Source organism: Myxocyprinus asiaticus, chromosome 36 (assembly GCF_019703515.2).
Source record: "Myxocyprinus asiaticus isolate MX2 ecotype Aquarium Trade chromosome 36, UBuf_Myxa_2, whole genome shotgun sequence".
NCBI classification, from domain to species: domain Eukaryota; kingdom Metazoa; phylum Chordata; class Actinopteri; order Cypriniformes; family Catostomidae; genus Myxocyprinus; species Myxocyprinus asiaticus.
Genome location: NC_059379.1, coordinates 25341740 through 25367689, shown reverse-complemented (window position 1 = coordinate 25367689; position 25950 = coordinate 25341740). Strand labels below are relative to the sequence as shown.

At 39.0% G+C, this 25950-nt stretch overlaps 1 protein-coding gene across 3 annotated transcripts in view; it reads left to right on the top strand.

Annotated features, from left to right (window-relative positions):
* Positions 1-25950, top strand: part of LOC127426858 (rho GTPase-activating protein 23-like) — a 70461-nt gene that overhangs the window by 26021 nt on the left and 18490 nt on the right. Inside the window, exons 2-8 of one of the 3 annotated variants that reach the window (XM_051673896.1) lie at positions 15765-15941; positions 18507-18531; positions 18610-18702; positions 18811-18889; positions 19004-19058; positions 19276-20749; positions 23027-23182. In XM_051673896.1, coding sequence (XP_051529856.1) covers positions 15765-15941; positions 18507-18531; positions 18610-18702; positions 18811-18889; positions 19004-19058; positions 19276-20749; positions 23027-23182 — 2059 coding nt within the window. Of the gene's footprint in view, positions 1-15764; positions 15942-18506; positions 18532-18609; positions 18703-18810; positions 18890-19003; positions 19065-19275; positions 20750-23026; positions 23183-25950 lie in introns of all 3 variants that reach the window. The other 2 variants (XM_051673895.1, XM_051673894.1) reach the window with 2 other exon arrangements.

The following is a 25950-nucleotide window of genomic DNA, read 5'->3' as shown; positions in this document are numbered from 1 at the left end:
CACTGATAACACCTCATCGTGAGCATCACGTTTGCTCTGTGTGTAGTAGATGACCGAGAGCAGACCTTATTCACATAAGCGCACTGCACATACAGACTACAAGTTTATTTTATTAAATTGCAGCTTTTTGCGGTTTAACAGTCACATTGGGTCATGTAGCGACCTGCTTTTCCGAAGATGTGAAGCTGTCGTCAAAAACACACTTCACAAACTGAAAGGGCTTCTCTCAGTTTTCTGCCAAAATAAAAGCTCCACTTAAATGAAAGTAATACGACAGAAATATACATATAACTACTGCATAGTTATGCATTATTCATTGTAATAATACAAATTATAATAGATCAATAATTATTGTTTTATATTTAAGCAATATCTCACATCTGTGACGCTCTTTTGTGCAGCACTTTATTTGACAAAAAGAATCCCAATGTTGTGTTTTGGATTGTGCTGTGTGGATCTGTGTAAAGTACTTCATATAATAAAAATAATGCAATGTTATTTTGAAAACGAATTGTTCTACTTTCATTTTGATTCAAGTTAATTTATTTAGACACCCTTTTGATCGAATATGGAATTCAGAAAAAAATAAAATGGAAAAAAACAGAATTAAAAAAATATATATATATATTTCATAGGCCCGTACATGTTAACATGCAGAGATGCTTCTGTTCATGAATACACCTGCCCCTTAGATTTACAAAATAATTCTTATTGATAGATAGCCTTTACGTATTGGTTATTACATTTTGTTTTTCTGAGAAATGTTAGATATTTGATCATTTTTGACAATGTGAGAACAAAAGATTTTACTATTATTATTATTATTATTATTATTATTTATTTTTTTTTTTTTGGATAATATCTTTTTAGTTACATTTGCTGAAACCAATAAAGTCAGCAGGTCAACTCTCTTGGTTTTGTTTATAGTGATTTTTTTTCTTTTTTTTCTTTTTTTTTTCTTTGAACTTTATGATTTTGACAATTTTGTGACAGCTGAAAATGACTTTTTAATGATTCTGAATAACAGTTTCTTAAAAATATTAAACACGCTGTCCTCAAATCATCAGTCTTACAGTACTGTATTTTAAAACTGCAACATGTAACATGTATCATATCGGTGAGTTCCATAAAGGAAGTATATGTGCTCGTATTCGGTTTTCAAAAAATGGTAATGGAAAATTCCTTATAATTTGCTCTGTGATAAGGGAGGTTAAATTTGGGATTAATTTCAAGAAAAAGTAATGACTTCTTTTCATATTATCATCTGGACTGACTGATTTCAAGTGAAACTGGCTTCAAGTCTGTTGAATGGGTTGAATCCTGGATGTATAATAAGTCCTCTGAATCTTATGCAACTATTGAGCTGAACTGATCTCTGGTTTCAGTCCAGATATGGTGGTTACATTAGAATCACAATCACGGTCCGTAGAAGAGATCAAACTGAAGTCATTGGCTACGTGGCTAGTCTGCTGCTAACTCTATTGTGGGAACATCTGCAGTTATGTGGAAAACAAGAGTCAGGGGGCCATAGACGTTTTGTTTAGAAATATGAAAATTATTTTTAGCATGGAACAATTTTACAGTTGACTAAATATAGGTCAATCAGTAGGTCTTTCCTCCCATTCAGAGCTGTGTGGTTATGCAAGTGAGAAGTGTCACATTAATGGATGCTACAGAATTAACCTAATGAAAAGAGCAAGTTTGTATTTCGTCTAATAAAATCTTCTGTTGTAGCACAGCTCCATTTTGATTACCTAAAAATGTTTATACTGTTTGAAGTAGCTAATTATAACAGGCAACCTGCCCTTAGAATCACATTACTACACCTACATTTTTGCAAAATTATTTTACTTGGCTCATTGTACGAATTGCAACACTTTACTGGTGAAATTAACACTTGAGGCACTACAACAACAATTTTTATTCCCTTTCGCACAACATCACGAGTTAAACGGCAGATTATCAGTTCATAATCACTTACTTTTCATCTTACATTTGCTTTTAATGACACTATCAGTTAGGTTTAAGGCTTAGGGTACGAAGGTAGGTTTTGTTGATTTAAAACTAGCTAGAGCATTAACCTTAAAAACCTCATCTGTTTTTGAGAAAAGCTATCTCACTTTTAGCACCACACAGTGGACGCTTCATCTCGGAACTGCCATGAAGGAACCACATAATATCATTTTGCAAAAAAGTTGCATCCAGTCATGCATTGAGTCAAGGGTTTGGGGACTTAGGGGGGCCCCCAAGAGCTCTGACTCATTTCGAACACTGGCAAGGATCTATTGCATACAGTATGTCAAATATGCAGTAGCCTATACAAAAGGGATGTGCATGAGTAATCGAGTAATTGTTCAGCACCAGCAACTCTAGTATTAAAAACAATACTTGAATATCGTAAATTAATTTTCCTTTCCACATTTGTCTGCTGTGAGCAACTCTGAATTATACTGTAATTGCCGTCTGAACTCTCACTAAATCTCGCAGTGACAACTGAGTCCACTGGGTGGCGCTGTGGATGTGTGTCGTCAAAATGTTGGATGAGAGAAGAAGATATGAAGGTGTCTATGCTTTAGAAAGCAAATCCAAGGGTGCGTCTCAATTAGCTCCCTAGTTCAGTAGTCAGCCATTTTTAGAGCTGTCTCAATCGCAAAATCATTCAAGTGCACTGAAACGTTTGCTCCCTAAAAAATCCCACAATGCACCGTAAAAACCAGGGAGCATCGTTGCTCACTATGTTCCCTTACCGGAAATGTAGTCATGTTTTCTGAAGTCTCTCAAGTCATAAGAAGACGAGCACAAGTGTAAAACTATGAAGTCCAAGCATTATTTTCTCTTTAAAAGAGATGTTGTTTGTAATGTCTTTCATTCATAATTACCATGAAAGTGAAACAATCTTTTAAATATTTGAGTCCTTAAAAGAAGGTTTAAAATACACTCCTATATATTTTTATTTCTTTATTTATGCCATTTATCTGTTATAATAACACAGTATGTTTGAAAATCTTCAACAAAAATTAACGATAGTGTCGTTTATACAGCGGTGGTGCTGTTTAATAACAGCTGCGTTTAAATGCGCAAGCTCGTTATTGTGTCGCAGGTTATTGAGTCATAAGTGTCCCAATGTTCAGTGGATGAACACCCTTGCCAGTGCCTGAATTCGTGTTGACAATAGGGCTGCACGATTAAGGCGAAAATCATAATTGCCGATTATTTCCTTAGATATTGTAATTGCGATTATTCATTTCCATTAATAGAATTGACATTAAAATATTGTTTTGTATGGGGCAGTTGCATGCCATATTCTTTATGTAGGCTATGCATCAAAACAACTTCAGAACTGTTCCTGAATTGTTTTAATATTTTAATTGCATGAAAAACAAAGGGTTATTCACATTTTGACTGTGCACAGTATAATTTAGATGGTGAGCATTACTGATGTGCTTTTAGACTAATTTAAACACGTCAGATTTGCCTTTGCATTCCTGCACACAACGGCCCCAAAAATATGTTGTAAATAGAAAACTTTGGTGCAGTGGGAGTACACCTAAATGGAATGCTGTAACTGACACTTTACACGATTATATAATTGCGACAGCTGTAATTGTAATCTTGATTATTTTTTTGATTAATTGTGCCGCCCTAGTTTACGATACACTGATTCAAGACATAGGGAGCTGGTTGAGACACGGGCAAGTGTGGCAATGCTTGTAATATTTTGATTCTTATTGAATTCTACTCTATTTGTATTCAGTTCTTGTTGGAGTCATGCAAACCAACTGATGAGGATCTGCTTTTATGGTGGAAAGAATTCTGAAGGAACTCTGAAGCTTATCAGACCAGTATTTATGTGTGAACATTAAATCTCTGTACTCCGGCAGTGCGCGTTTTACAAAAAGCCAACTTTCATAACTTGTTTTTCTGAATAATAACATGTGAAATGGTAAAACTGTGATGGCCTTTATGTAGACTCAAAGTTTTTATATGTGCGTTGTTACCCGTAATGCCATCAGTATTGGTTTCTATGTAAGCTCCAGGTGAGTGAAAATGTTTTTGCTGTTATTTTTATTAATCTTGTTTGCTTTCGATTTTTATTAAGGCATATTGTTCATTTCATGTTTTTTGTGGGTTAGAGTACTCGACTACAAAATTACCCAAAAATGCCCATCCCTAGTATACAACCAGAACACACTTTGAGGAATACTGGATCCCACATTGCAATGCACTATTCTTGACCTTCCATTTCAAGTGTGATCACTGAAGTAATATCAACCATGATTTTTAACATCTTTTTCTCAAGTCACAAGAACATGTGACAATTATGCGTTTGAGATGTTTATCTTATCTTTGCAATACACATACTGTTTCACGTACTACCTTAAAAAAATTTGTTGACAGTGTATAGTGCACAGTATACAGTACACTGGTATTCCATTCCAAAGACAACCTGATTATTTTGTCCTGATGCGCACCACTGTCCTTTAACTGCAATTACACATGAATTTCAAGGATGGTAAGTTTCAGGGGAATGCCTTCTGTGAGTTTTAGATTAGATTCTTTATACAGACTTATGAGTTATCATGACATAAATAGTGATGGATGTGTGTGTTTGGGAATATATACATTTTATGTGTCCATATTTTGTTTGTGTAAACACTGTTTGTAAGCCTGTTGTGTGTGTTTGTTTAGTCCTCCGACACTGATCGGTCCCACGTGTCTTATTGTTCCTCTGTGTCAGCGGATGTATTGTCAGAGCGACTGTGTTTGTGTAGTGACTTTGTGTCCTCTTTGTCACCATCTATCTATCTGCCCATCCATCCATCTTTTCCTCTTTCTGTTCATGCTGAGATCACTCCATCATTCAGTCCTCTATCCCTGTCATATTTCTGTGTTGTGCTGAAGAGAGATAGCCTGGACTTCCTACTCACAGGGACGCATGAGTCAAACTGTGAGAATTCCTTGAGGTGTTTGCATATGTGAGATTGTTACAATGATTTTTCTGACAGCTTGCGATAGCAGCTGTTTGATTTCGAGCCATTAAATGAGCATTTTCAGTCTCCCTGTCTCACAGAAAGCAAGTGTGTTAATTATGGGCATATGTGAAAAAGGATTTGCCTGTTAGTTTCTAAATCCCCAAATCTATGAAACTGCATTCATAATGGGGTTCAAATGGACTAGACACACCCAGGCCTGATTACTGCTAGCCCTGTTCAATCCAATCAACACCTAAATAGAACTTTTTCAGCAGCATGAAGTTGGCTAAAAGGTCCCACCCAGTAGCACACTATGCCAAGGTCGAAATAAATTCCAGAAATGATGAGGAAAAAGGTGATTGAAATAAATCAGTCTGGGAAGGGTTACAAAACTATTTCAAAGGCTCTGGGACTACAAAGAACCACAGTGAGAGCCATTATCTCCAAATGGAGAAAACTTGGCACAGTATTGAACCTTCCCAGAAGTGGCCATCCTTCCAAAAATTCCTCCAAGAGCACAGCGAAGACTCATCCAGGAAGTAACAAAAAAGCCAAAAACAACATCCAAGGAACTGCAGGCCTTCTCGCATCAATAAAAGGCACAGTTCATGACTTCGCTATCAGAAATACACTGGCCAAAAATGCCATCCATGGAAGAGTGGCGAGGTGAAAACCACTGCTAACCCAGAAGAACATTAAGGCTCGTCTGAATTTTGCCAAAACACACCTTGATGATCCTCAAACCTTTTGGGAGAATGTTCTGTGGACTGATGAGTTGAAAGTGGAACTGTTTGGAAGACAGGGGTCCCATTAAATCTGCTGTAAATCAAACACAGAATTCCATAAAAAGAACATCATACCTACGGTCAAGCAAGTGTGATGGTGTGGGGATGCTTTGCTGCTTCAGGGCCAGGGTGACTTGCAATAATTGAGGGAAACATGAATTCTGCTCTCTACCAGAAAATCCTAAAGGAGAATGTCTGGCTATCAGTCTGTGATTTGAAGCTCTAGCACAACTGCATTATGCAGCAAGACAATGATTCAAAGCATAGGAGTAATTCCACCTCTGAATGGCTCAAAAGAAGCAAAATTAAAGTTTTGGAGTGGCCTAGTCAAAGTCCTGACTTGAACCCGATTGAGATGCTGTGGCAGGACCTTAAACGGGCAGTTCATGCTTGAAAACCCTCCAATATGGCTGAACTAAAGCAGCTCTGCAAAGAAGAGTGGGCCAAAATTCCACCACAGCATTGTGAAAGACTGATCTCCAGTTATCGGAAGTGTTTGGTTGCAGTTGTTGCTGCTAAAGGTGGCACAACCAGCTATTAAGTTAAAAAAAAAAAAAATATATATATATATATATATATATATATATATATATATATATATATATATATATATATATTTGAAAGCTGTATTTTGTGTTTACTCAGGTTTCCTTTGTTTATGTCATGTCTCGTTTGAAGATCTAAAACAATTAAGTATGAAAAATACACAAAAATAGAAGAAATCAGGAAGGGGGCAAATACTTTTTCACAGCACTGCATACCCTAAGGATATAAAAGTGGCTGTGCTTCCCTCACACCGGCATCCCTCTACCTCCCCATCTCCACCTTTATATTTCTTATATTGGGGGGAATGGAGGTGGATCTTAGAGCTCAAGCCCAGCTCGAGCTGTTAGGTGTTTAATGTTAGCCATAATGTAACCATTACTTTAACAAAACACGAAAAACCAACAACATTTGACCTATGAATACAATGACTGACCAATCAGAATGAGCCAATAAAGGGTAGTAAGGCCTACTCTAATGTTTATTGTCCTCTGTGCAATATTTAATTAATAAAAAAATATGTTCTTTAATGAATCATACAAGCATTTCTTCCTCACCACTGAACCTGGTACATTACAAGTTATGCTCAATTGACAGCTATACTTTTGAAACAATGAGTATTTTAACATTTCTGGATTAGTCCCCATTCACTTCAATTGTAAGCACCTCACTGTAACCCAGATTTTTGTTTTGCACAACCAGATTGGTGTGTTCTGATTGGTGGCCGATAGGGCTGCACCTAATGATTATTTTTTATCGATTAATCTAATGATTCTTTTTCCGATTAGTCGATTAATCTAATGACTAATTTGCCGATTATTCTAAAGATTTGTTATAATTATTACTTGATTAATATATAATCAATATATTAATTAATTAACCCAAAATAAATATAAAAAACTTGTCATTAATATTTCTATATTTTATTCAATCATCTTCTCTTAAACACAAACAAATGTACAAGAAACAAAGTGTGCACTGCAGGGCATTATTCTGCAACAAAAAACAGTGTTACTATGAATGCAAACTTTAATACAGTGAAAAAGACACTCTATTAGCATAACATAATATATATATATAAATAAATACAAATTTCCAACATTCTTTTGAATGTCCATGTACTAAAATAAAATATTTGATGCCATGAGTGTACCTTCATTAACTGTTACTATTATTTTGAATGGCCATGGAAAATGAAGCAATGTGATAACAATTTTACCTGGTCGCAAAAAGTAGTCAGTTAATTTACCTGATGAACTTTAACCTTTTGCTGACCCTTTACGCTTTGCAGAGCTAATGCGTGCTTCTAAATCACTTGCACCTTTATTAGCAACTGACACTTAAGTGCCAGCTTAACATGTCATACATTCTGCTTCCTACGGATCTCGACCTGGACGAAAGCATGGGAATTTTTTGTTAAAATATTTTGTAAATTTGCACTTTCATTTGGGCATTGTTTCCACACAGCTGTCATTTGCTGCTGCTAAGCAACTGTTTGATGCCGAACACAACAGTGCTTTGCGCGTTCGCGGAGAGATTGACAGGCAGGAATTTGGCCAGTAGTTGCTGCAAGCCTCTTATAATTGACCAATTGGTGTGTGTGAGAAGGCGGGACTTACAAAGAGGGGTTAAAGCAATGCAAATATGCGCGCACACACAGTGAAGTGTTAGACCAGATGCGCATCATAATGCAACTAAAGCCGAATCCTGGACATTTTTGCAAATGTAGAAATCCCGGCCGGACGCTTTTTTAAGGTCCAAAAAAGAGGACATGTCCGGGAAAAAGAGGACGTATGGTAACCCTACGTTAGCAGCGGTGCAGAAATTACTTTTAACATGGGGGCGATGAGGAAACATTTATAAAATCAATTTAAAGTGACTACTACTAACAGAAACAAGTGTTGTAATACTAATATGTCATGCCTGGGCGGGGACAAAAAGTAAACTGGACTTACGGTGCTGCCTTGCTGCCATCTTGACAAAGTGCTCCGGGATGCTTTCGCTTCAAGTTTTCGTTCATGGCGGTTGTACTGCTGTGATAAGCCATTTCCAATTTGCATAGCTTACACAGCACCACATTGTTGGGTCTCTGGCTAAAATACTCCCATGCTTTAGATGACCGTAGGCAAGTTTTTTTTAGCTGCAGCTTGTTCTTCGGGGGAATCCATATTTAAATGGCGCTGCCATTTTAATTACTCCATTGCGACATGCCGACGCATGTTATGCAAATCGACGTATTTCTGTAATCGATGACGTCGATTACGTCGATGAATCGTCCCAGCCCTAGTGGCTGATGATTATCCTGTTCATTTCAGTGGCTGGATCTTACCCTTGTTTGCATTCAAATAACAGCTCTGCACAAGTTTTCTTTTAACCTTGTTAACCCTGATGAAGGCCTGTGTGCCGAAACATGTCGGTTTTATTTAAATAAATGTTCTCCCTTCAACAAGAGTTGCTGGATTTATCCTCTTCATTTGTAGTTTTGTAGGAAACCAGCAGCCACGGCCAGGTCTCTGAGTCTAAAATGAGCTGACAGAGAAGCAGGGCAAGTCAACTAGAGGGAGGCATAAAGAGAGAGAGAGAGAGAGAGATGTGTGCCTGAATGCAAAGAGGTGCTCAGCATACTACCAGCATGATGGACTGGGTTTGGGATAGAGTGGATCAGGAAAGAGAGGTGGAGAAAGGTATTGAGGGATGGAAAATAAGAGAGACTGAACCCCCCATTTGTCGTGTTTGGCAGAGTTTACACTGAGCTGACAGATACAACGACTGCTGCTTTGTGAAAAAAGGTTGAACTCTAAGCTCTGGAAAGCCACTCATTGGTCAGAGAAGCAAAGCAATTGGACATTGGAGGACTGAACTAGGAAAAAATTACAAATTACTTGGATGTGATACTGCTGATTGTAGATTCAAATGGATTGTAACAGTTCAAAGTGGACCGCATATTGCTCAGCCTTTTCAAACTTATTTTGGACAACAGCTTTGGATAGCAGACTTTTCCACCTAGTTTTGATTTGACTGGCTGCCTCAACACTGGCATTATTCATTTCTGAAGTCTGTAGCGTACAACAACCTACAGACCAATCTGAGATGAAGAGCAGATGACTATGATTCATTCCACTTTAGCCATGCAAGGTAAGCTATATGAATGAAAGATTTTGCTGAAAGGGAGACCTTCCAGAAGCTCTGAATCATATTGTAGATTGTCAAGGGAATGTGCCGGATTAATCTCTATTAAGAAGAATGTATCGTCACTTGCAGAAGAAGGGGACATATTTGTAAGCGAGAAGGAAGAGAGGTGACTCTATATCTACCCTGAGCCTGTAGACAATGGAGAATGAAGAGCAGTGTCCTAAAGCATTACCAGATCGCTGAGGACGTTAGGAGAAAAAGAAAAAAAAAGTTAATAGCTTTTCTACTCTTATGGTGTTTTTTGTTGGTTAACACTTTTATCGGTCACTACTACAAAATGTGTGAAGATCTATTGATCTACAAGGATGGATCTACAAATAATTCCTGGACAAACCAGGGTGGAAAGCCAAGAATGGGATTATTTTGCTCTGTGGATCATCATATCTCAAAATCATTAGAAATTACTCTGAAATCTTTTGATGAATTGTTGACTTGTTGATCACCAAGGGACAAGTGCTCATGTCCAAGAGGAGGTGAGCAAAAATTTACGTTCATGGGTGTAATCTCTGTGGCCAGCTGACCTTGCTGCATTCTGCCCTGTGATGGAGGACCTGGTGGTCCCCTATGTTCAGACAGGCTGATTATGTGTTCAGTAAAGCGGTATGTATCCAGGGTCCCAGCTCCGGTGGGTAAGGAGTGGTGTTTTGAGTTCTCAGTGGGCGTGGATTGCAGCGATCCGGAGCCTCGCTGCATATGGTTGGCCATTCTGAGGAGCACTGGTGTCCAGCCACACTACGTACAGATTTCTGGAACTGGCACGATGCAATGGGATCAGAGAAGGGTAAGAGATCAACTACAATACAATACCTCATTAAAGCTGAAGCCATTTTTGGCCAACGTGAATTTCCATGCTGGTCCAAGCTGGTTAATGCTGGTTTTGTGCTGGCCTAGCTGGTGGACAAGCATATCCATGTTGTTCACCAGCAAAAGATGCTGGATAACCTTCATGGTCTTTCTGATGAAGCTGGTTGACCTTGGGAGGCTGACTGGTTAAGCTTATTAAGAAATCTGGAAGCGATGATGGCATTCCAGCATCCAAAACACAACATATGCTGATCTTTGCAACAGGGATGTAATTTTCAAATGCATCACGTCACCCGTCTTGTTTTGTCAAAAGCAAATTCAGCTCCAGTTTCCGGAGAAAATTTAAAAACAATGGCATTATGTTTTCCAGTCAGGTCGTTTGTGAACTGCTTTTTGTTTGTGTGTGTACTGTAGGTCTTTAATCAACGTGTAACGCAAAACTCAGCTGTGTGTCTGGCTACAGTGCTCATGTGTTGCGTCGCTCAGTAGGTATGTGGCTCTGATTGATGTTTTTAGGCTGGCCTGTGTAATGCGTTCACATTTGCTTTCTAGACTTTAAAACTGGTGGTTTGTCTTGGTGTGGCTTATGTAAGGGGTGCTTGGAGAGGAGCTAAAGCCAAGTGGAGAGGAAAAGATTCAGAGTGGCTCCCATGCCTAGAGTAAGCGTTTGCGTGTTTGTTGCATATGTATGATGGTGGGAGTGAATCACAGTATGTGCTCCACAATCTTGTAGACCTATTTCTGTTCTCCCCCAAAGCACAACGACTGAACATGGACTGCATGTTTATTGGCCACAGAACTTCCTGCTTTACCTAAAATGTTATCTGATTGGTTTTCACCAATGATGAGCAGCTGTAATGAGCAGGTGAGAAATAGGTCAGATGCCTGAAAGCTATATGGGATTTAATTTAAACAGACAACCTAAGTGTTGGAAAAATTTACTATTTTTCTAATGATCGTGCCTGTCCAGTCAAGTCCAATCCAATTTAAACATTAATGTTAACTAGAGAAATTTCAATTTGTTCACTCCAATAAGATCTAATGTACTTTTATCTTTTGTGTATGAAATCACTGGAATGTAGCCTAACACTTGTGTGTGTATCGTCACCACGGTGTGTCATGCCCTGTCCTGGAACGCAATGAGGAATCCTGTCATTTTGAAGTAATAGCTCCATCACTTACAACACCCCCATTTGTTTTCTTAGGGGCCGTTCACACCAAATGTTTTTTAGCATCTGTCTGCTCGGTTTTTATATAGTTTTGTAAGTGAACATGCACTTGATGGGCGTCTTTAAACATTGCGCCGCATCTCGCTGGTTATTCAGCGTCTTGCGCATGAGAGCAATGTTTATAAGAGGCAGTGTCAATTTAAATGAACTTTTAAAAATGCGTCTTGAGACGCATGCATTCTGTTTCATTTTTCGCTGCATTTATCTTTTTTAGCGCAATAATGCATGTGGTCTGAACAGCCCTTTAGTCTCTGTCCTTCACTTCTTCTTACGCCTCTCCCTGCTTGACTGTGTTTTTTTCCACCTTTTGCTATTTGTTCTTCACTCTCTGTGTCAGCCATTGTCCTTGTAACATGTCTCCACATGTACCAACTGTACCAACAAATTCCTATTGTCTGCTCTCATTTCCTTTCGATTTTGTTCTCCATCTTTATCTTTTCTTCGTTTGGATAGTACTTCCTTATGCATTTTCCATGGTCAAGGTCAATGCTGTTTCCAGGTGTAAGGGCAGAAAGAAAAATAGGACAGAAGGACAGTGGAGTTTTGACATACTTCAGGGAAACTGGAGCAGGAAGTGTTACCTTGGAGACGGAACAAGTAAACATGAGTTAAGGAAGTGGTAGGAGAGATTTCTGGGAAGGACTAAAGGTGTTCAGACAGTCTATTGAAGGTAACTGGCTAAATTTTGGAAAGGTTTATTAGTCAGGAATATTTCTGGAAAATAGAGGATTCCCTTAATGTTCAGTTAAGGGAGTTACTGCACTTCCTGCTTCAGAGTTTCCACTTCCTGTTTTTGTTTCTGGCACTGCAGCACCGCCTGGTGTGCTAGAAGATGGAATGCAAGGGTGAGGTGCCATGGAACGGAGTCAGGGGAAGAGGAAGTGAGTGGACAGACGGGGAATGAGGGTAGTGTCATTGCAAGATCTGGCCATTTCTCTTAGGCTACATTTACACAGCAGCCAAATGTGGCCCAAATCTGATATTCTGCTCAAATTAGATTTTTTGTTCACATGACATTTTAATGTAGCCCAAACCTAATACTGGTGTGAACAGCCGATGCTCCTAAATTGACCCGCATGTGTATTACACTCCCTGAGCATGCATATAACAAACCCTGCTATTTTTATGGACCAAGCACTGAAAGTGCGTAGGCACCTAATGTAATTGTTCTTCTTCTTTTTCTTCTAATGCCGAAAGTCTATGGCAGCCCATATAACCGTACATTGGAAAGTTATGAAATTTGGCACACTGATAGAGGTTACTCTCAAATGCATCTGACCCAAATTTGGGGTCTTGGACTCATACCCTCTAGCGCCACCAACTGTTCAAAACTTCTGAACCGTAAGGCCTAGAATCAAAATTATTTTCCTGTGACTCCTTGGGTAAAGCCGAGTCAAACGTCAAATTTTAGCTCCACCCCCTAGATTTCCCGCAATTTCGAATTATGCAAAAAAACTACTTTTTCGAACTTGTCCTAGACTGTTTGTCTGATTTGCTTGAAATTTGTTATGCATAATCTAGGGACAATGCTGACAAAATCTTTTTTGATAGACCACATTGTTCGCAAATACCTTTTCAACCAATCCGACTGCGAACACGCAAAAATGGGCGTGACACTGTAACTCCGCAACGCTTTGGCATATTGACAGGAATCGTACTACCTATCATCACAAGGATGCCCTGAAGCTACCTGCAGCGTTTCCCCACTGTGTCACCTAGGGGTCAGGCGATATAAATAAATTGCTATTTTTGCTTATAACTTCTGAATAATTTGGCCTATAATTATGAGGCTGGTTTCTTTTTTTTCTCCCCAATTTGGAATGCCCAATTCCAAATACCCTCCCTAGCAATGGGGCCAATTTGGTTGCTTAGGAGACCTGGCTGGAGTCACTCAGCACACCCTGGATTCGAACTCGCGACTCCATGGGTGGTAATCAGCGTCAATACTCGCTGAACTACCCAGGCCCCCTTCAAAAGCTTTTTGATAGACCACAGCATTCGCGAAAAAACGCCTCAACCAATTTGTCCGTGAGCACACCAAAAATGGATGGGAGGCTATAACTATGCATCACATACTACATGTCATCACAAGCATTTCCCCACAGTACCACCTAGTGATCAGGAGATATGAAAAATGGCTATTTTAGATTCCTTGTGTCATGCCGAATACGCTGATACCAAATTTTCCATGATAGGACATACTGTCTGTCCGCCATTTTGAATTGAATTGAAAACCTACTTAATCAAACTCCTCCTAGGCCGACTGTCCAATTAGAATGAAATTTGTCGTGGATCATCTAGGTACACTCATGACAAAAAAAAAAATTATCAAAAGCTTTTTGATAGACGAAACGGTTCTCGAACAGCGCACCAACGAAATTGATGACATGTTGCCAAAAAAGCATGTATCTCTGCAACGCTTTGCTGTATTTTCATGAAACTTTATGTGTGTCATAATGACCACATCCTGACCTCTCTATATACATTTTGTGACAGCGCCACCTCCTGGTCAAAGTTATAATAGATTGTATTTAAATTTGAGCAATTCTACCTATATTTTTATGCTGCTTTTCTTAAAGTCATAATCACTGATGTGCAGTGACACTTACAAACATGCCGTTGGTGTGCTTGGTGTGCTTGGCCCTGGTAACTGCTGCTTGCAGCTATATTTATCATTATTATATGTATTAGTAATTAAGTAATTGTTATTTTTGTTTTTAACGCAGTTTATCTAATAATATATCAGCAAGTGATGAAGAAATACTTCTTGATGGATAATGAAGTAGGCTATTTATACATTATTTGCAGTCATACGGTGGAATTTAATTACCATCTAAGCTCAAGAATGTAATATCACAAGAGAAACACATCATGAGATTAAAGAGCAGCAGGAAAAAAAACAGCATTGGTACATATAAGTTAAAAAGAGTTCTCCCTCTGTCCGGTATCTTTTCATGCGCATATTTTACTGCATGTAATCCAAAAAAATCGCTGAACTCGACTCTTTCGTTCATTAAAAGAAACTGAATTTGTTAACAAGATAAGAAATGTCTCGCAATTAAATGTTTTAAACCTTAAAATAACTATAAGGGTCAAATCAAGTGTGGAAATGATCAATTGTGAGTTACTGTAGATTGATGTACAAATCACCATAAATCAGACTTGGCTGTTCACACTGAAGGCATATTGCAAAAAATCTGATATGCATCTGATCTATTTCCTCATATTAAAGTGGCCAGATCGGATTGAAAATGTCAGATTCAAAACGCTTGTGTCTGTTCACACTGTCAGCCAATGAACAGATCTGTGTTACATGTGAGAGAAAATATCAGATATGGGCCACATTTAGTTGCGATGGTGTGAACTCTCTAGTAAAGGAAGCTCAAACTAATTATTTGAAGTAAAAAAACCTGACTCAACCTAAAGAGCTAATCAGTAGGATAACAGTACACCCAGGGCTGTTTCTAACTATAAGCGGTATAAGCGGCAGCTTAATATATTTTATTTATTTAAAAAAATATACTAAAAGCTGCAAATAAGAATCAGGCAGCTGTTATGGCTCAATTAGACAAGCAGGACTACGCTTAGGGCCCCCATGTGCTCAGAAACGGCCCTGAGTACACCCATACCTCATTCTACATTCATGTAGAATTTGTCATAAATTTCCCTGATTTTTCTGTATAATCTCACGGACTCTATGCTCCATTTTGTTATTTTTCTTTATTTATAAAAATCTTCGGCCTGGAGTCAAAGATGACCTTTTCACACATTTTGCATTATGGGTTAAGTGTGTGCATTGCTGCAAGGCTCTTCTGCTCCAGTTTTTCCACATCAGGATTGACTGTATTTATTTTCTCCTCTTGCATTGTTGTGAAGTCCCATGTGGTGGTTTATTTTAGCATCTACATTTAAAATAGACATTCCTCAGACATTCCTCATTCCACTGTTTAAAGGGTCATTCCCTCAAGGTGGGTGGAGTTTACTGAAACTACCTTTGTCTGTAATTTAGCCCACCCCTCTCCCACTAATTCCTTTGTTAATACATATTTATGGAGAGCGGAACATGGAGAGAAATCTGTCACAATGCTGGAACATCAGCAGACTTCCCTGACTCATCCAAAGAGCCGGAACATTTTTTAGATATTAGAAAATAATAAATTTTTATTCTGGGAACTGACTGGGAAGTTGCTTTGTGGATGTTTATATTACTCTCATCATGTTACTTTGGTTTGAAATAGGCTAAAGGCCACAAGGATGGAGGATTGTCTTCCAGTCAGAAGACTCGACCCATGTCAGGGGATGGTGTGGCCTGGAAGGGTCCCCGCACTGTGGTGCTGCAGAAGAACTCTCAGGGCTTCGGTTTTACACTGCGTCACTTCATCGTCTATCCACCGGAGTCTGCCCTCCACACTAAGGTAACAAAATCATCCACTTTAAAGACATAGTTAACCCAAAAGTGAAAATTCTATAATTTTTACTCACCCTCGTGTCATTTCGTGCCCGTATGAATTTCTTTCTTTGGAACACAAAAGGAGATGTAATGAAGAATGTAACTGAGAACATCAATCACCATTCAATTTCATTGTATGGGAAAAAGAGCAGCACCAACATTCTGTGTGTTCCACAGAAGAAATTCATACATGTCATTACATGAGGAGAAGTAAATGACAACAGAATTTCCTTTTTTGGATAAACTATCCCTTTAAGGAATGACCTATCCACTTAATTAAAAAAAATCTTCACAATGAGGTTTTGTTTTAGTACATGCCAAAAATCAACTGATTTAGTCATTATTACTCTTTACTTATTACGACAAGCGATGCATAACAAGACATTTTGCCTGTCATTACACTTTCTCCTATCCCAGATTAATATGCAAGGACAACCATGAGTAAGCAATTTGTAGGTTGATTTCCCTAAAAACTGGAAATACTAGCTTTGTGGCTCTATTTAAACATTGCTCTGTTTGTTTGAGTGGCCCGTCCAGGTTACACAGCAACACTGGCTCAACCAAATGCGTGAGTTTTAGGTGGGACTATCTGTATTTACAGCCAATGGCAGACATAGTGAGTGTTTTGGAAAAATCTTTTCTTTTTTTTTTTTATTCTGTTCGGTGATACTGATGGTGCAAAAATGATATACTTCAGTTTTAAAAATCAGATATGTCCTGACCAACTGTGATTTTATCATATCACACAGTATCTACGCTTTTAGTAAAGACAGTAAAATGACCTGATGCTAGAAAATTAAATCTTGTTAGGACATGGTGTGAGTGGTCTTCTGTTTTTCTGACTAAATCTGGCCCACAGTTCGATAAAGCCTTAAAGGAATAGTTCACCCAAAAATGAAAATTCTCATTAGCAGAACACAAATTAAGATTTTTATAAAAATGTTGAAGCTCTGTAGGTCCTTATGATGTAAGTAAATGGGTGCCATCAGGCTGCTGGCTATACACCTTATTCATGCTAGCGCCATCTTTGATTTTGAATGGGAATGACAACAAGGCCGAGAGGGAGAGACTTACAGTCTCTTCAATGGGCTGTACTGCAGTTTAAAGTGTTTTTGGATTGTTCCATGGACAAAACATTGATAAAATATCTGTCCAAAAACATTCAGCACACAAAGAACTCCAGACAACATGAGTTGTGGAAAATCAGATGTGATCTAGGAGCTTTATATAGTTTTATACCTTTCGTGCCATTAAAGAGACTGTACATCTATCCCTCACAGCCTCATTGTCTTTCCCATTAAAAAGATGGTGCATGAATAAGGTCAATTTTATGTCCAAAAGGCATATTTAGGCAGCATAAAAGTAATCCTCATGGCTCCATTTGATCAATGAATGTCTTCTGAAGCAAATCGATAGGTTGATGTAAAAAACAAATCGATAATTAAAACTTTATTAACTTCTAAAATATCGCTTCCTGTCAGCAGTTGACTCGTCAGTGATGTAAGCGCAATGGCGCGTTCACACGAGAAGTCGGAAGTGCGCGCTTTGTATACGACAAGAACGAACATCACGGGCAAGTTAGTTCATTTCAAACAGAAATACAGCGCTGGGCGGAAGCAACGATTTAAAGTTAAAACCTTTTAATTATCAATTTGTTTCTTACACCAACCTATCGATTTGCTTCAGAAGACATTAACTGATCGACTGGAGTCGTGTGGATTACTTTTATGCTGCCTAAATATGCCTTTTGGACCATCAAATAGCCAGCAGCCTGATGGCACCCATTTACTTACATTATAAGGACCTACAGAGCATCAACATTTTTCTAAAAATCTTAATTTGTATTCTGCTGAAGAAAGACAGTCAAACACATCTGGGATGGCATCAGGGTAAGTAAATAATGAGAGAATTTTCATTTTTGGGTGAACTATTCCTTTAAGTCTTTCAGACAAACATGTTTAGTATGCAGGTCACATGGGGCACCAGTATGATCAGAAGGCCATTTGAGACAACAAGCAGGGACCTCACCCCTGTTCACCCCATGAGACATGTTCCCTCCACCTCTAAATTACCCCAGAGCCCTCACCTCCTTCTCATGTCACCTGCCTCTGTGTCACAGAGGGGGTCAGGACACACTGGTGCTTGCATATCTTGGGCTGCAAAGCCCTTTGCTTTTGTCTGTGGGTGTTAGGAATGAGCCATGTCAGCGAAGCCCCAAAGTTTACACACAGCTAGCTACAAGAAAACTGCACACTCAGCTCTGTGTATGTGTGTGACTAATTTAAGGAAGTCCACCTTTATGTGTTTCCATGGAAGCATAAATTGTATTTGTAAAGTCCTAGTTTGCATTTGTGTATAATGCAGGGTGGCTGCCACTGTACTGTACTGTAAATTGCTTTGCATAAGAAAGAGTGCTAAACGAGTAACAGCCAAATGCCTTGAACATTTGGGCACTCCCTCTAGTGGTGTGAAGGTTACAATACAGGCTTAAGCAGTTCAACTGACCTCAGTCACTCCCTTTCTTTTTCAGGATGAGGAGAATGGCAATGGCAAAGGTAAGTTAATCTAAAAATATTAGATTATGTTTAAGTATTTCATGAGTGCCTGTAAAATGCTTTTATGCTTTTGCTCAGGAGGTTACAGTTCTCACCTGGAGCCTATGGACACCATCTTTGTGAAGAATGTGAAAGAGAAAGGCCCAGCCCATCAGGCTGGCTTGTGCACAGGTAGGGGAACATGGTATGACTACTTTTAAAACATGTTGTGCTTTGTCTGTTCACATACCTGATCCACAACATTTATGGTAAATACAGTATGTGTGTGTTTGTGTTTAGGAGACCGGCTGGTGAAGGTGAATGGAGAAAGTGTGCTGGGGAAAACTTATTCTCAGGTCATTGCACTGATTCAGAATAGGTGAGGCTACCTTGTAATTAGTACAGCTCTTTAATTAATAGTTATTCCAAGTACAAAAGTGGATTGGTATCTGCTCTTAATTTGTACTTCAAAGCTGCATGTGTTCGTGTTTAGTGAGAATGTGCTGGAGTTATCCATTATGCCTAAAGATGAGGATGTTCTACAGTTGGTAAGTGTGAGTATGACCTTTCTTCTCTACTTTCTCCTTTTCTACACCATTTCCCTAACACCCACACACATCTATAAGAAACTAAATTATCTGCTCTGATATACATTCTAGCATCACCTAAACTTATTTTTTCATTATTTTTTCCCTTTGATATCCCAGCAAGGATTGCCTATTTGCCTTCTGTTCATGGGGATGCCACCATTTAACATTGACTTAGTTTCTTCTCCATCTCTTACAGGCGTATTCTCAAGATGCCTACTTGAGAGGGAATGAGCCATACACTGGAGAAGCCCAAAACCTTCCAGAACCTCCTCCGATCTGCTACCCAAGCAGCAAACCCACCTCCACCACCCAGAACCATGGTCTTCCTGACAACCTGAACTGTAAACCCAACCCCCCTCTGGACAAATGCTCTAGAGGGGACAGCTCTGTAATCGTAAGACATGACTTAGAGGGAATAGCGACTCAGCACGCTCTCCCCAGCCATCATCGACTGACCCACCACCGCGCCCGCTCCTCCTCCTCTGCAGGGATAACAATAAGCCCGTTAGACTTCCACTTTGCCAACCACAATGCAGCCATTGCCTCCGCCACTCTCCCCCACCCTAGGAAAGGCAGTCTTCCCCAAGCCCGCAGTGAACTGTGCCACCAAGCTCTATCTGATTGGTACTACATCCAAGCAGAGCGCCCAGGCCTTGCGATGTCACATCACCACCGGAGCATCTCTCAAGACCGACTATCTGAGCTGGGACTCGCTCTACGAGGTTCTCCTGGTGGATGGCCACACAGCGCCTCTCAGGACACTCTTTTGCTCCACTACAGTTCAGCAATTGGGGCGAACCACTCCCCTCGTACTGACTCTTACGGGCTGGGCAGGTGGGGCATGTCTGGAGGTCAGACCTCTAGCCGTTCCTGCTCAGAGAACCTACTGGCTGCTTACGCTTCGTATGAGCAAAGTTACGGCCGTTCACTAGAGACTCTAGAAAAGGCATCCATTATGATCTCGCCACGATATGAAAGATCAGCCTGGCCTCATCAGAGCAATCAGCCAATGAAGGCTGAGGAACGCCCCAGCCTGGCCAATCATTGTGCAATCATTTCCACATCAGTGCCACCCTCAGGGCGGGCCTCAAGCCATGCCCACCAGCAGCAGCAGATGGGACCTCAATCACAGCAGGCTGCTCAGATCAAACATTTACCGGCACAAACTGTTGATGACCAGACAGTAGGTTATCGTAGCTATAGCCCCTCGTTCTGCCGAAAGGCCACCCATCTTATGCAGCAGTCTCACTCCTTCAGGGATCCATCCTACACTGGACCTCACCTCAGTTGGACCCCTAAATCCAGCTCCCCAGAAAGTATGGCCTCAGGCCGTGAGTCCTCTCCTCAGTCACTGCCCCCCACTGCAGAGCCCCAGGACTCAATGAGAGCTGGCTCAGGGCTTGGTGGGTTTGTAGAAGAGCTTGTTCAGGCTCAGATTCAGGAGGTGGTCCTCAGACAAAAGCCCCCCTCAGGCAGAAAGACCCCTCATGGAGTGCGACATCCCCATTATGCTCTACCTGTGGATTCGTCTGAACCCCTTTCAGTGACCGCCCCAGCATCATGGTCAGGAGACCCAGTGCACCATACTAATGGTGGGCTCCCTCCTCCACCTGTGGAGCAGGACTCCCTGGCTGGCATTCCTTTCATAGGTCAGTCTGGAAGCTGTAGGACCCTGCAACCTGATTTGAGATTATAGTCTTTGTCTTAAAGGATCACTTTAAAGTTTTTATGTAAATTCACTTTGGCTATGTGTAGGCCAGGATCAGAAATTAACCAGGGCTTGGGGCAAAAATGTCCCAAATGTTTTCTAGGTTTTTTTATTTATGTTATCTTTTATTTGTATCTTTTTTGTGTAATCTTACATTTGATATAGCAGTGACTGGGGCTAGTTATCACACTTTTTACTCCAGTGAATATTTCTCAGAGTAGGTTTATTTTTGAGTCAAATTCTACATAGCCACATATCTGGAAGTCTAGGCTACAAAAAAATCTATTTAAATTTTTACCATTCTTGCCCAGAAAAAAAATACAGTTCACTAAACTCACAATGTGTAATTTACAACACATGTGGCAACCTGCCCCGATTTTTGACACCAAATGTTATTGTTACTGAGATATAGTACTTGTGACAACTTCCCCATGTGACAACTAGCTCTGGTCTCCCCTATTTTATTATATTCTATTCTAGGCCTGTCTAGTTAAGTATGGTTTTAAAGGATTTTACATAAATGGAAAGTATGCTGTGTGCTTATAATATGGTTAGAAAAAAAAGTTAATTTCAGACACTGGTGTAGGCCCACATGGAATCTACGCCTACAGAATTCCACTGAATCTGAATGCCCATCCTTCACAAAATCCATCACATCCCCTCACCTTGTGACTTTGTTTATTTGTTTTTCCCTATTACAATAGCATTTTGAAAGAGCTTTGGATACTTTTCTTTAAATGGATAGTTCACCCAAAAATCCTCTCATGTTTTACTCACCCTCCTGGCATCCCAGATGTGTATGACTTTCTCTCTTCTGCAGAATTGAAATTAAGATTTTTAGATGAATATTTCAGCTCTGTAGGTCCTCACAATGCAAGTGAATGGGTGCCAAAATTTTGAAACTCCAAAATCCACATAAAGGGAGCATAAATGTAATCTATATAACTTTAGTGGTTAAATCAATATTTTTAGACAGGGTGAGAAAGAGATACATTTTTAAGTCATTTTTTATCATAAATTTTCCTCCCTGCCCAATAGTTGGCGATATGCACGAAGAATGTGAATCACCCAAAAACAGAAGAAGAAGAAGAATGGAAAAGTGAAATTGAAGCTGAGATTGACTGTGCAGGGAGGAGAATTTATAGTAAAAAAAAGACTTAAAAATGTATCTGTTTCTCACCCACACCTATCATATCGCTTCTGAAGATATGGATTTATGCTGCCTTCTCGTGTCATCGGAATTATTGTAAATACGAGTTTCCCACTCGGAAGTTGCACATGAGTGACCCCTCAAGTCGTAATTATGACTGGGAAACTCTGAGATAATTTTGATAATGAGTTTCCGAGATGGGAGGAGCTTGCCGTTTTGGTCATATTCATTTATGTATATCAGCAACCATTCTATGCATGTTGTACATTTTTACACTATGAAAATAACTTGTATTTGACCAAAATTCTATTATTCTGTCAGCAAGCTAAGTGATATGTACTATGGTGTCAAAATAAAAGTTCCTCAATTAATATGTATGAATGAACCTGGCATAGTCCATGTTTCTGTTATTTCCAACAACAAAGCACGTGAATATGACATACTCGTAATTACCACTTCAGAAGTGGGAAGTAGGATGATTCCAATAGCACATAAAGGCAGCATTAACCCCCAGAGTCATCTGGAGTACTTTATGTTGCCCTTTTGGAGGTTCACAATTTTGGCACCCATTCACTTACATTGTATGGACCTACAGAGCTGAGAAATTCTTCAAAAAAATCTTTGTGTTCAGCAGATGAAAGAAAGTCATAAACATCTTTAATGGCATGAGGGTGTAAGGGAGTAAATTATGAGAGAATTTTCATTTTTGGGTGAACTAACCCTTTAAGCTAAACAATAAGAATGTACAACTCTCAGCTCTGTGCAACACATTTCACCATATTTCAATCTAATTCACAGATGTACACAGACTTCCCCTCACAATTTGTGCATAAAATGTGAAAAAAGTCCATATATTCCACAAGGGCCTAGTTACCATCTTGAGTCATCTTATAGGGGTACTGCTTGCTACAAAGGATTCCATGTTTACTAGAACCTTTAATTCCATATTTAACTCAAGAAGACTAAATGCTTTTATATCCTTTGTCTTGTGGAGCACCTTGTGCCTTATTTCCCAGCATCTTCCACTAAAACTTTCCTCACCCCTCTAACTCTCACCTCCTCTAATAGATGAGCCCACCAGTCCCAGTGTAGACCTTTGTGCCCGCCATGTGCCAGCATCCTCTGTGGTGTCCAGCAACCTGTGCCAGGTGTCTGCCCACAGCACCAATCCTGTCTCTCCCATCCTCACCTCTCCCCTTACCAGCCTCTTCTACACAGACTGCAGTGAGTCCCTCGCTCCTTGCCACCCAAATCCAGCTCCGTTCACAGAAGCCTGTATAGAGCGCAACAGTAACAATGCATTTTCTTTTGTTGCTTTGGTTCCAGAAGTATTTTTACGATTCATTTTCTCCACAGGGATTTAAGTGTGTGAAAGAAAGTCTGGAAAAAAAGAGATAAAGGAACAAGACTTGATTTAAAGGGATAGTTTACCCCCCCCCCCAAATTATGTATAGAGTATATTTTACCATTTTTGAGCAAAATATACAAATATATTGGTAGTTTGAGAGTGTAGGATTCCGTCACAAGACTGTTGCGCTCTAATGTCCCTCTGAATTATAATCTTTCTACAAAAATGAACAGTCCCGTCTTAGTAGGTTTTCTAGCACACATGCATGTACGGTCTGTTAGGCATCACCATGGTGATCTTTTTTTTCCTATCTGCCAGGTGCCTGTCCAACAGTTTATCTCACTTGTCATCTGTCTCATTCATTCATTGTCTCTCTCTCTCTGACTGTTGGCTCTGATGGTCATCTGTCAATCAAAAACCAGCATCGTATCGCATACGCACATTTTTAATTTTCCTGTAGATATCAGAGTCTTTTTTCATGTTTTTCTTTATTTTATTTTATTTTATTTTTTTACTTATGTCTCTCCCCCCAGCATATATCACACTGCCTGTTATCTTGCTGATTGCCATGCAGTCTTTTAGCAATATCTCATCTAACCCTTTCATCTCTGTTTCAATATCTCTACTCTGTAACTGTGTCACTATATCGGTGTTTGTCTTCAGTCATTGCCACTCAGTGTCTCTAACATCCATCATTTTCCCCTGTTTCACATCTGTTATCAACACAGGCTACAAATTTAACAGCTATCAAGACAAATTTTTGCAAATATTACTAATGACTGGTAAGTTTTCCAAAAGTTCACAGCCTTCCAACTGGTATTTGGTAATTTGGGTTGCATTGTAACACTTTTAAATAAATAGTTCACCCATAAATAAAAAAGTGATGTTGTTATTAACTCACTCTCATGTCGTTCCAAATCCATATGCTATTATTTTTCTGTTGAACACAAAAAGAGAAGTTTAAATAAAATTCACACTGCTCTTTCCCACATAGAAACAGTTCAAAGTCACCACGTTTGTCAAGCTCCCAAAAGGGGAAAAAAATCACCATAAAATTAGTCCGCTGGAGAAACATGTTTTAAATCTTATTTATTTATTTTATACTAAATAAACCTGAAATTGATATATTTGTAGACAAAGGTCTCAGCTTACGAATCACGTAATCTTTTTTTTAAACTTATATTTATTCGCTTCATAACTTACGTCTCACTGTAATTTGTCAACTCGGTCAGACACACTATAAAGCATGAATGTTAAGTCTTTTTTATCGGTAACATGTTACAATAAGGTTCCATTTGTTAACATTTATTAACGCATTAGGTATCATGAACTAACAATGAACTGCTGTAAGTATTTTTTACAGCATTAATTAATCTTTGTTAATGTTAGTTTAACAAATACAATTGTTCATTGTTAGTTCATGTTACTTCAGTGTGGATTAACTTATGTTAACATATACAACTTTTGATTGAAAACATTTATTGCTATATGTTGAAATGAACATAAACCAAGATTAATAAATGCTGTAAAAGTGTTCATTGGTAATTCATGTTAAAGGTGCTGTAAGCGATTTTAGCGTTCTGAAGCTTTTACGTGATTGAGCCATTGAATTAGCCTTGCCTCCTCATTCCAAAATCCGCCCTCCAAAGACAATTTTGAGACCAAAACCGAGCAAAGTGCAGCATTGTTTGTTCCTGTGGCTGTTAAATTCAACAGTGGCACAATAGCGCCATCAACTGACAAATATTATGAATTACAGACTCAATGATCTGCTTCAAATACAACACTATGAGAATGAGAAAAATTATTGACAGGTGAAAAGCGTTAATGTCCTCGGTCCGCAGACACATTTTTGTTTGCTGTTTACAAAGTCTACAGCTGTCACAGAGACCAGTGAGATATCTCAGGACACTTATTTAATTAAAGTCTTTAAGGGAGTAGGACATTTTTTTGCATACTTTTCCATGAAAAAAATCGCTTACAGCACCTTTAATTAATGTTCTGAAGTAATGCTAACAAATGGAACCTCATTGTAAAGTGTTACCTAATTATCAAATAATGGTGTTCAGTAAAGGAGTTCTAAAAAAAAAACGTTTTTTGTTTTTGTTGTTTTATTTTCTGTTTGCACACTATTCTGAAAATTCTGTATTGACAAAATTGAATATTTTTCCATCTTAACCATGTGTTGTACTCAGGAGCCATTTTGCTTTTTTCCTCAGTTAAAGCTGCCTCTATAACGTAAACTAAAATGCCAGAATTTATCCCACAATTCTTAACAGAAATTATCACAATGGGATGACGGTGTTGACATGACCACAGAGACTTAAAATTTTTTTGTTTAAAATATAAAAAATATTAAACTTACCAGACTATGTGTCCTACTGTTGCATCCACCATGAGCAGAAAGTGGTAAAGGGGTCCTCAAAGTTATAGCTGACCATGACATTGTCTGATTTATTTAAGATTATAAAATGCAAAGTGATGCAAAGTGAGGACACAACTTTCATAGGCAGTTTTTATGGGAAATAAAATTGTAAGTTTAATTTTGTGTTGTTTGATATTTTACAGATCCCTGCCTTTCATTTGATATTTATATGTGTACAGGTTAAGTTACATGTGCTTCCAAGTATTTCTAATGAAATTA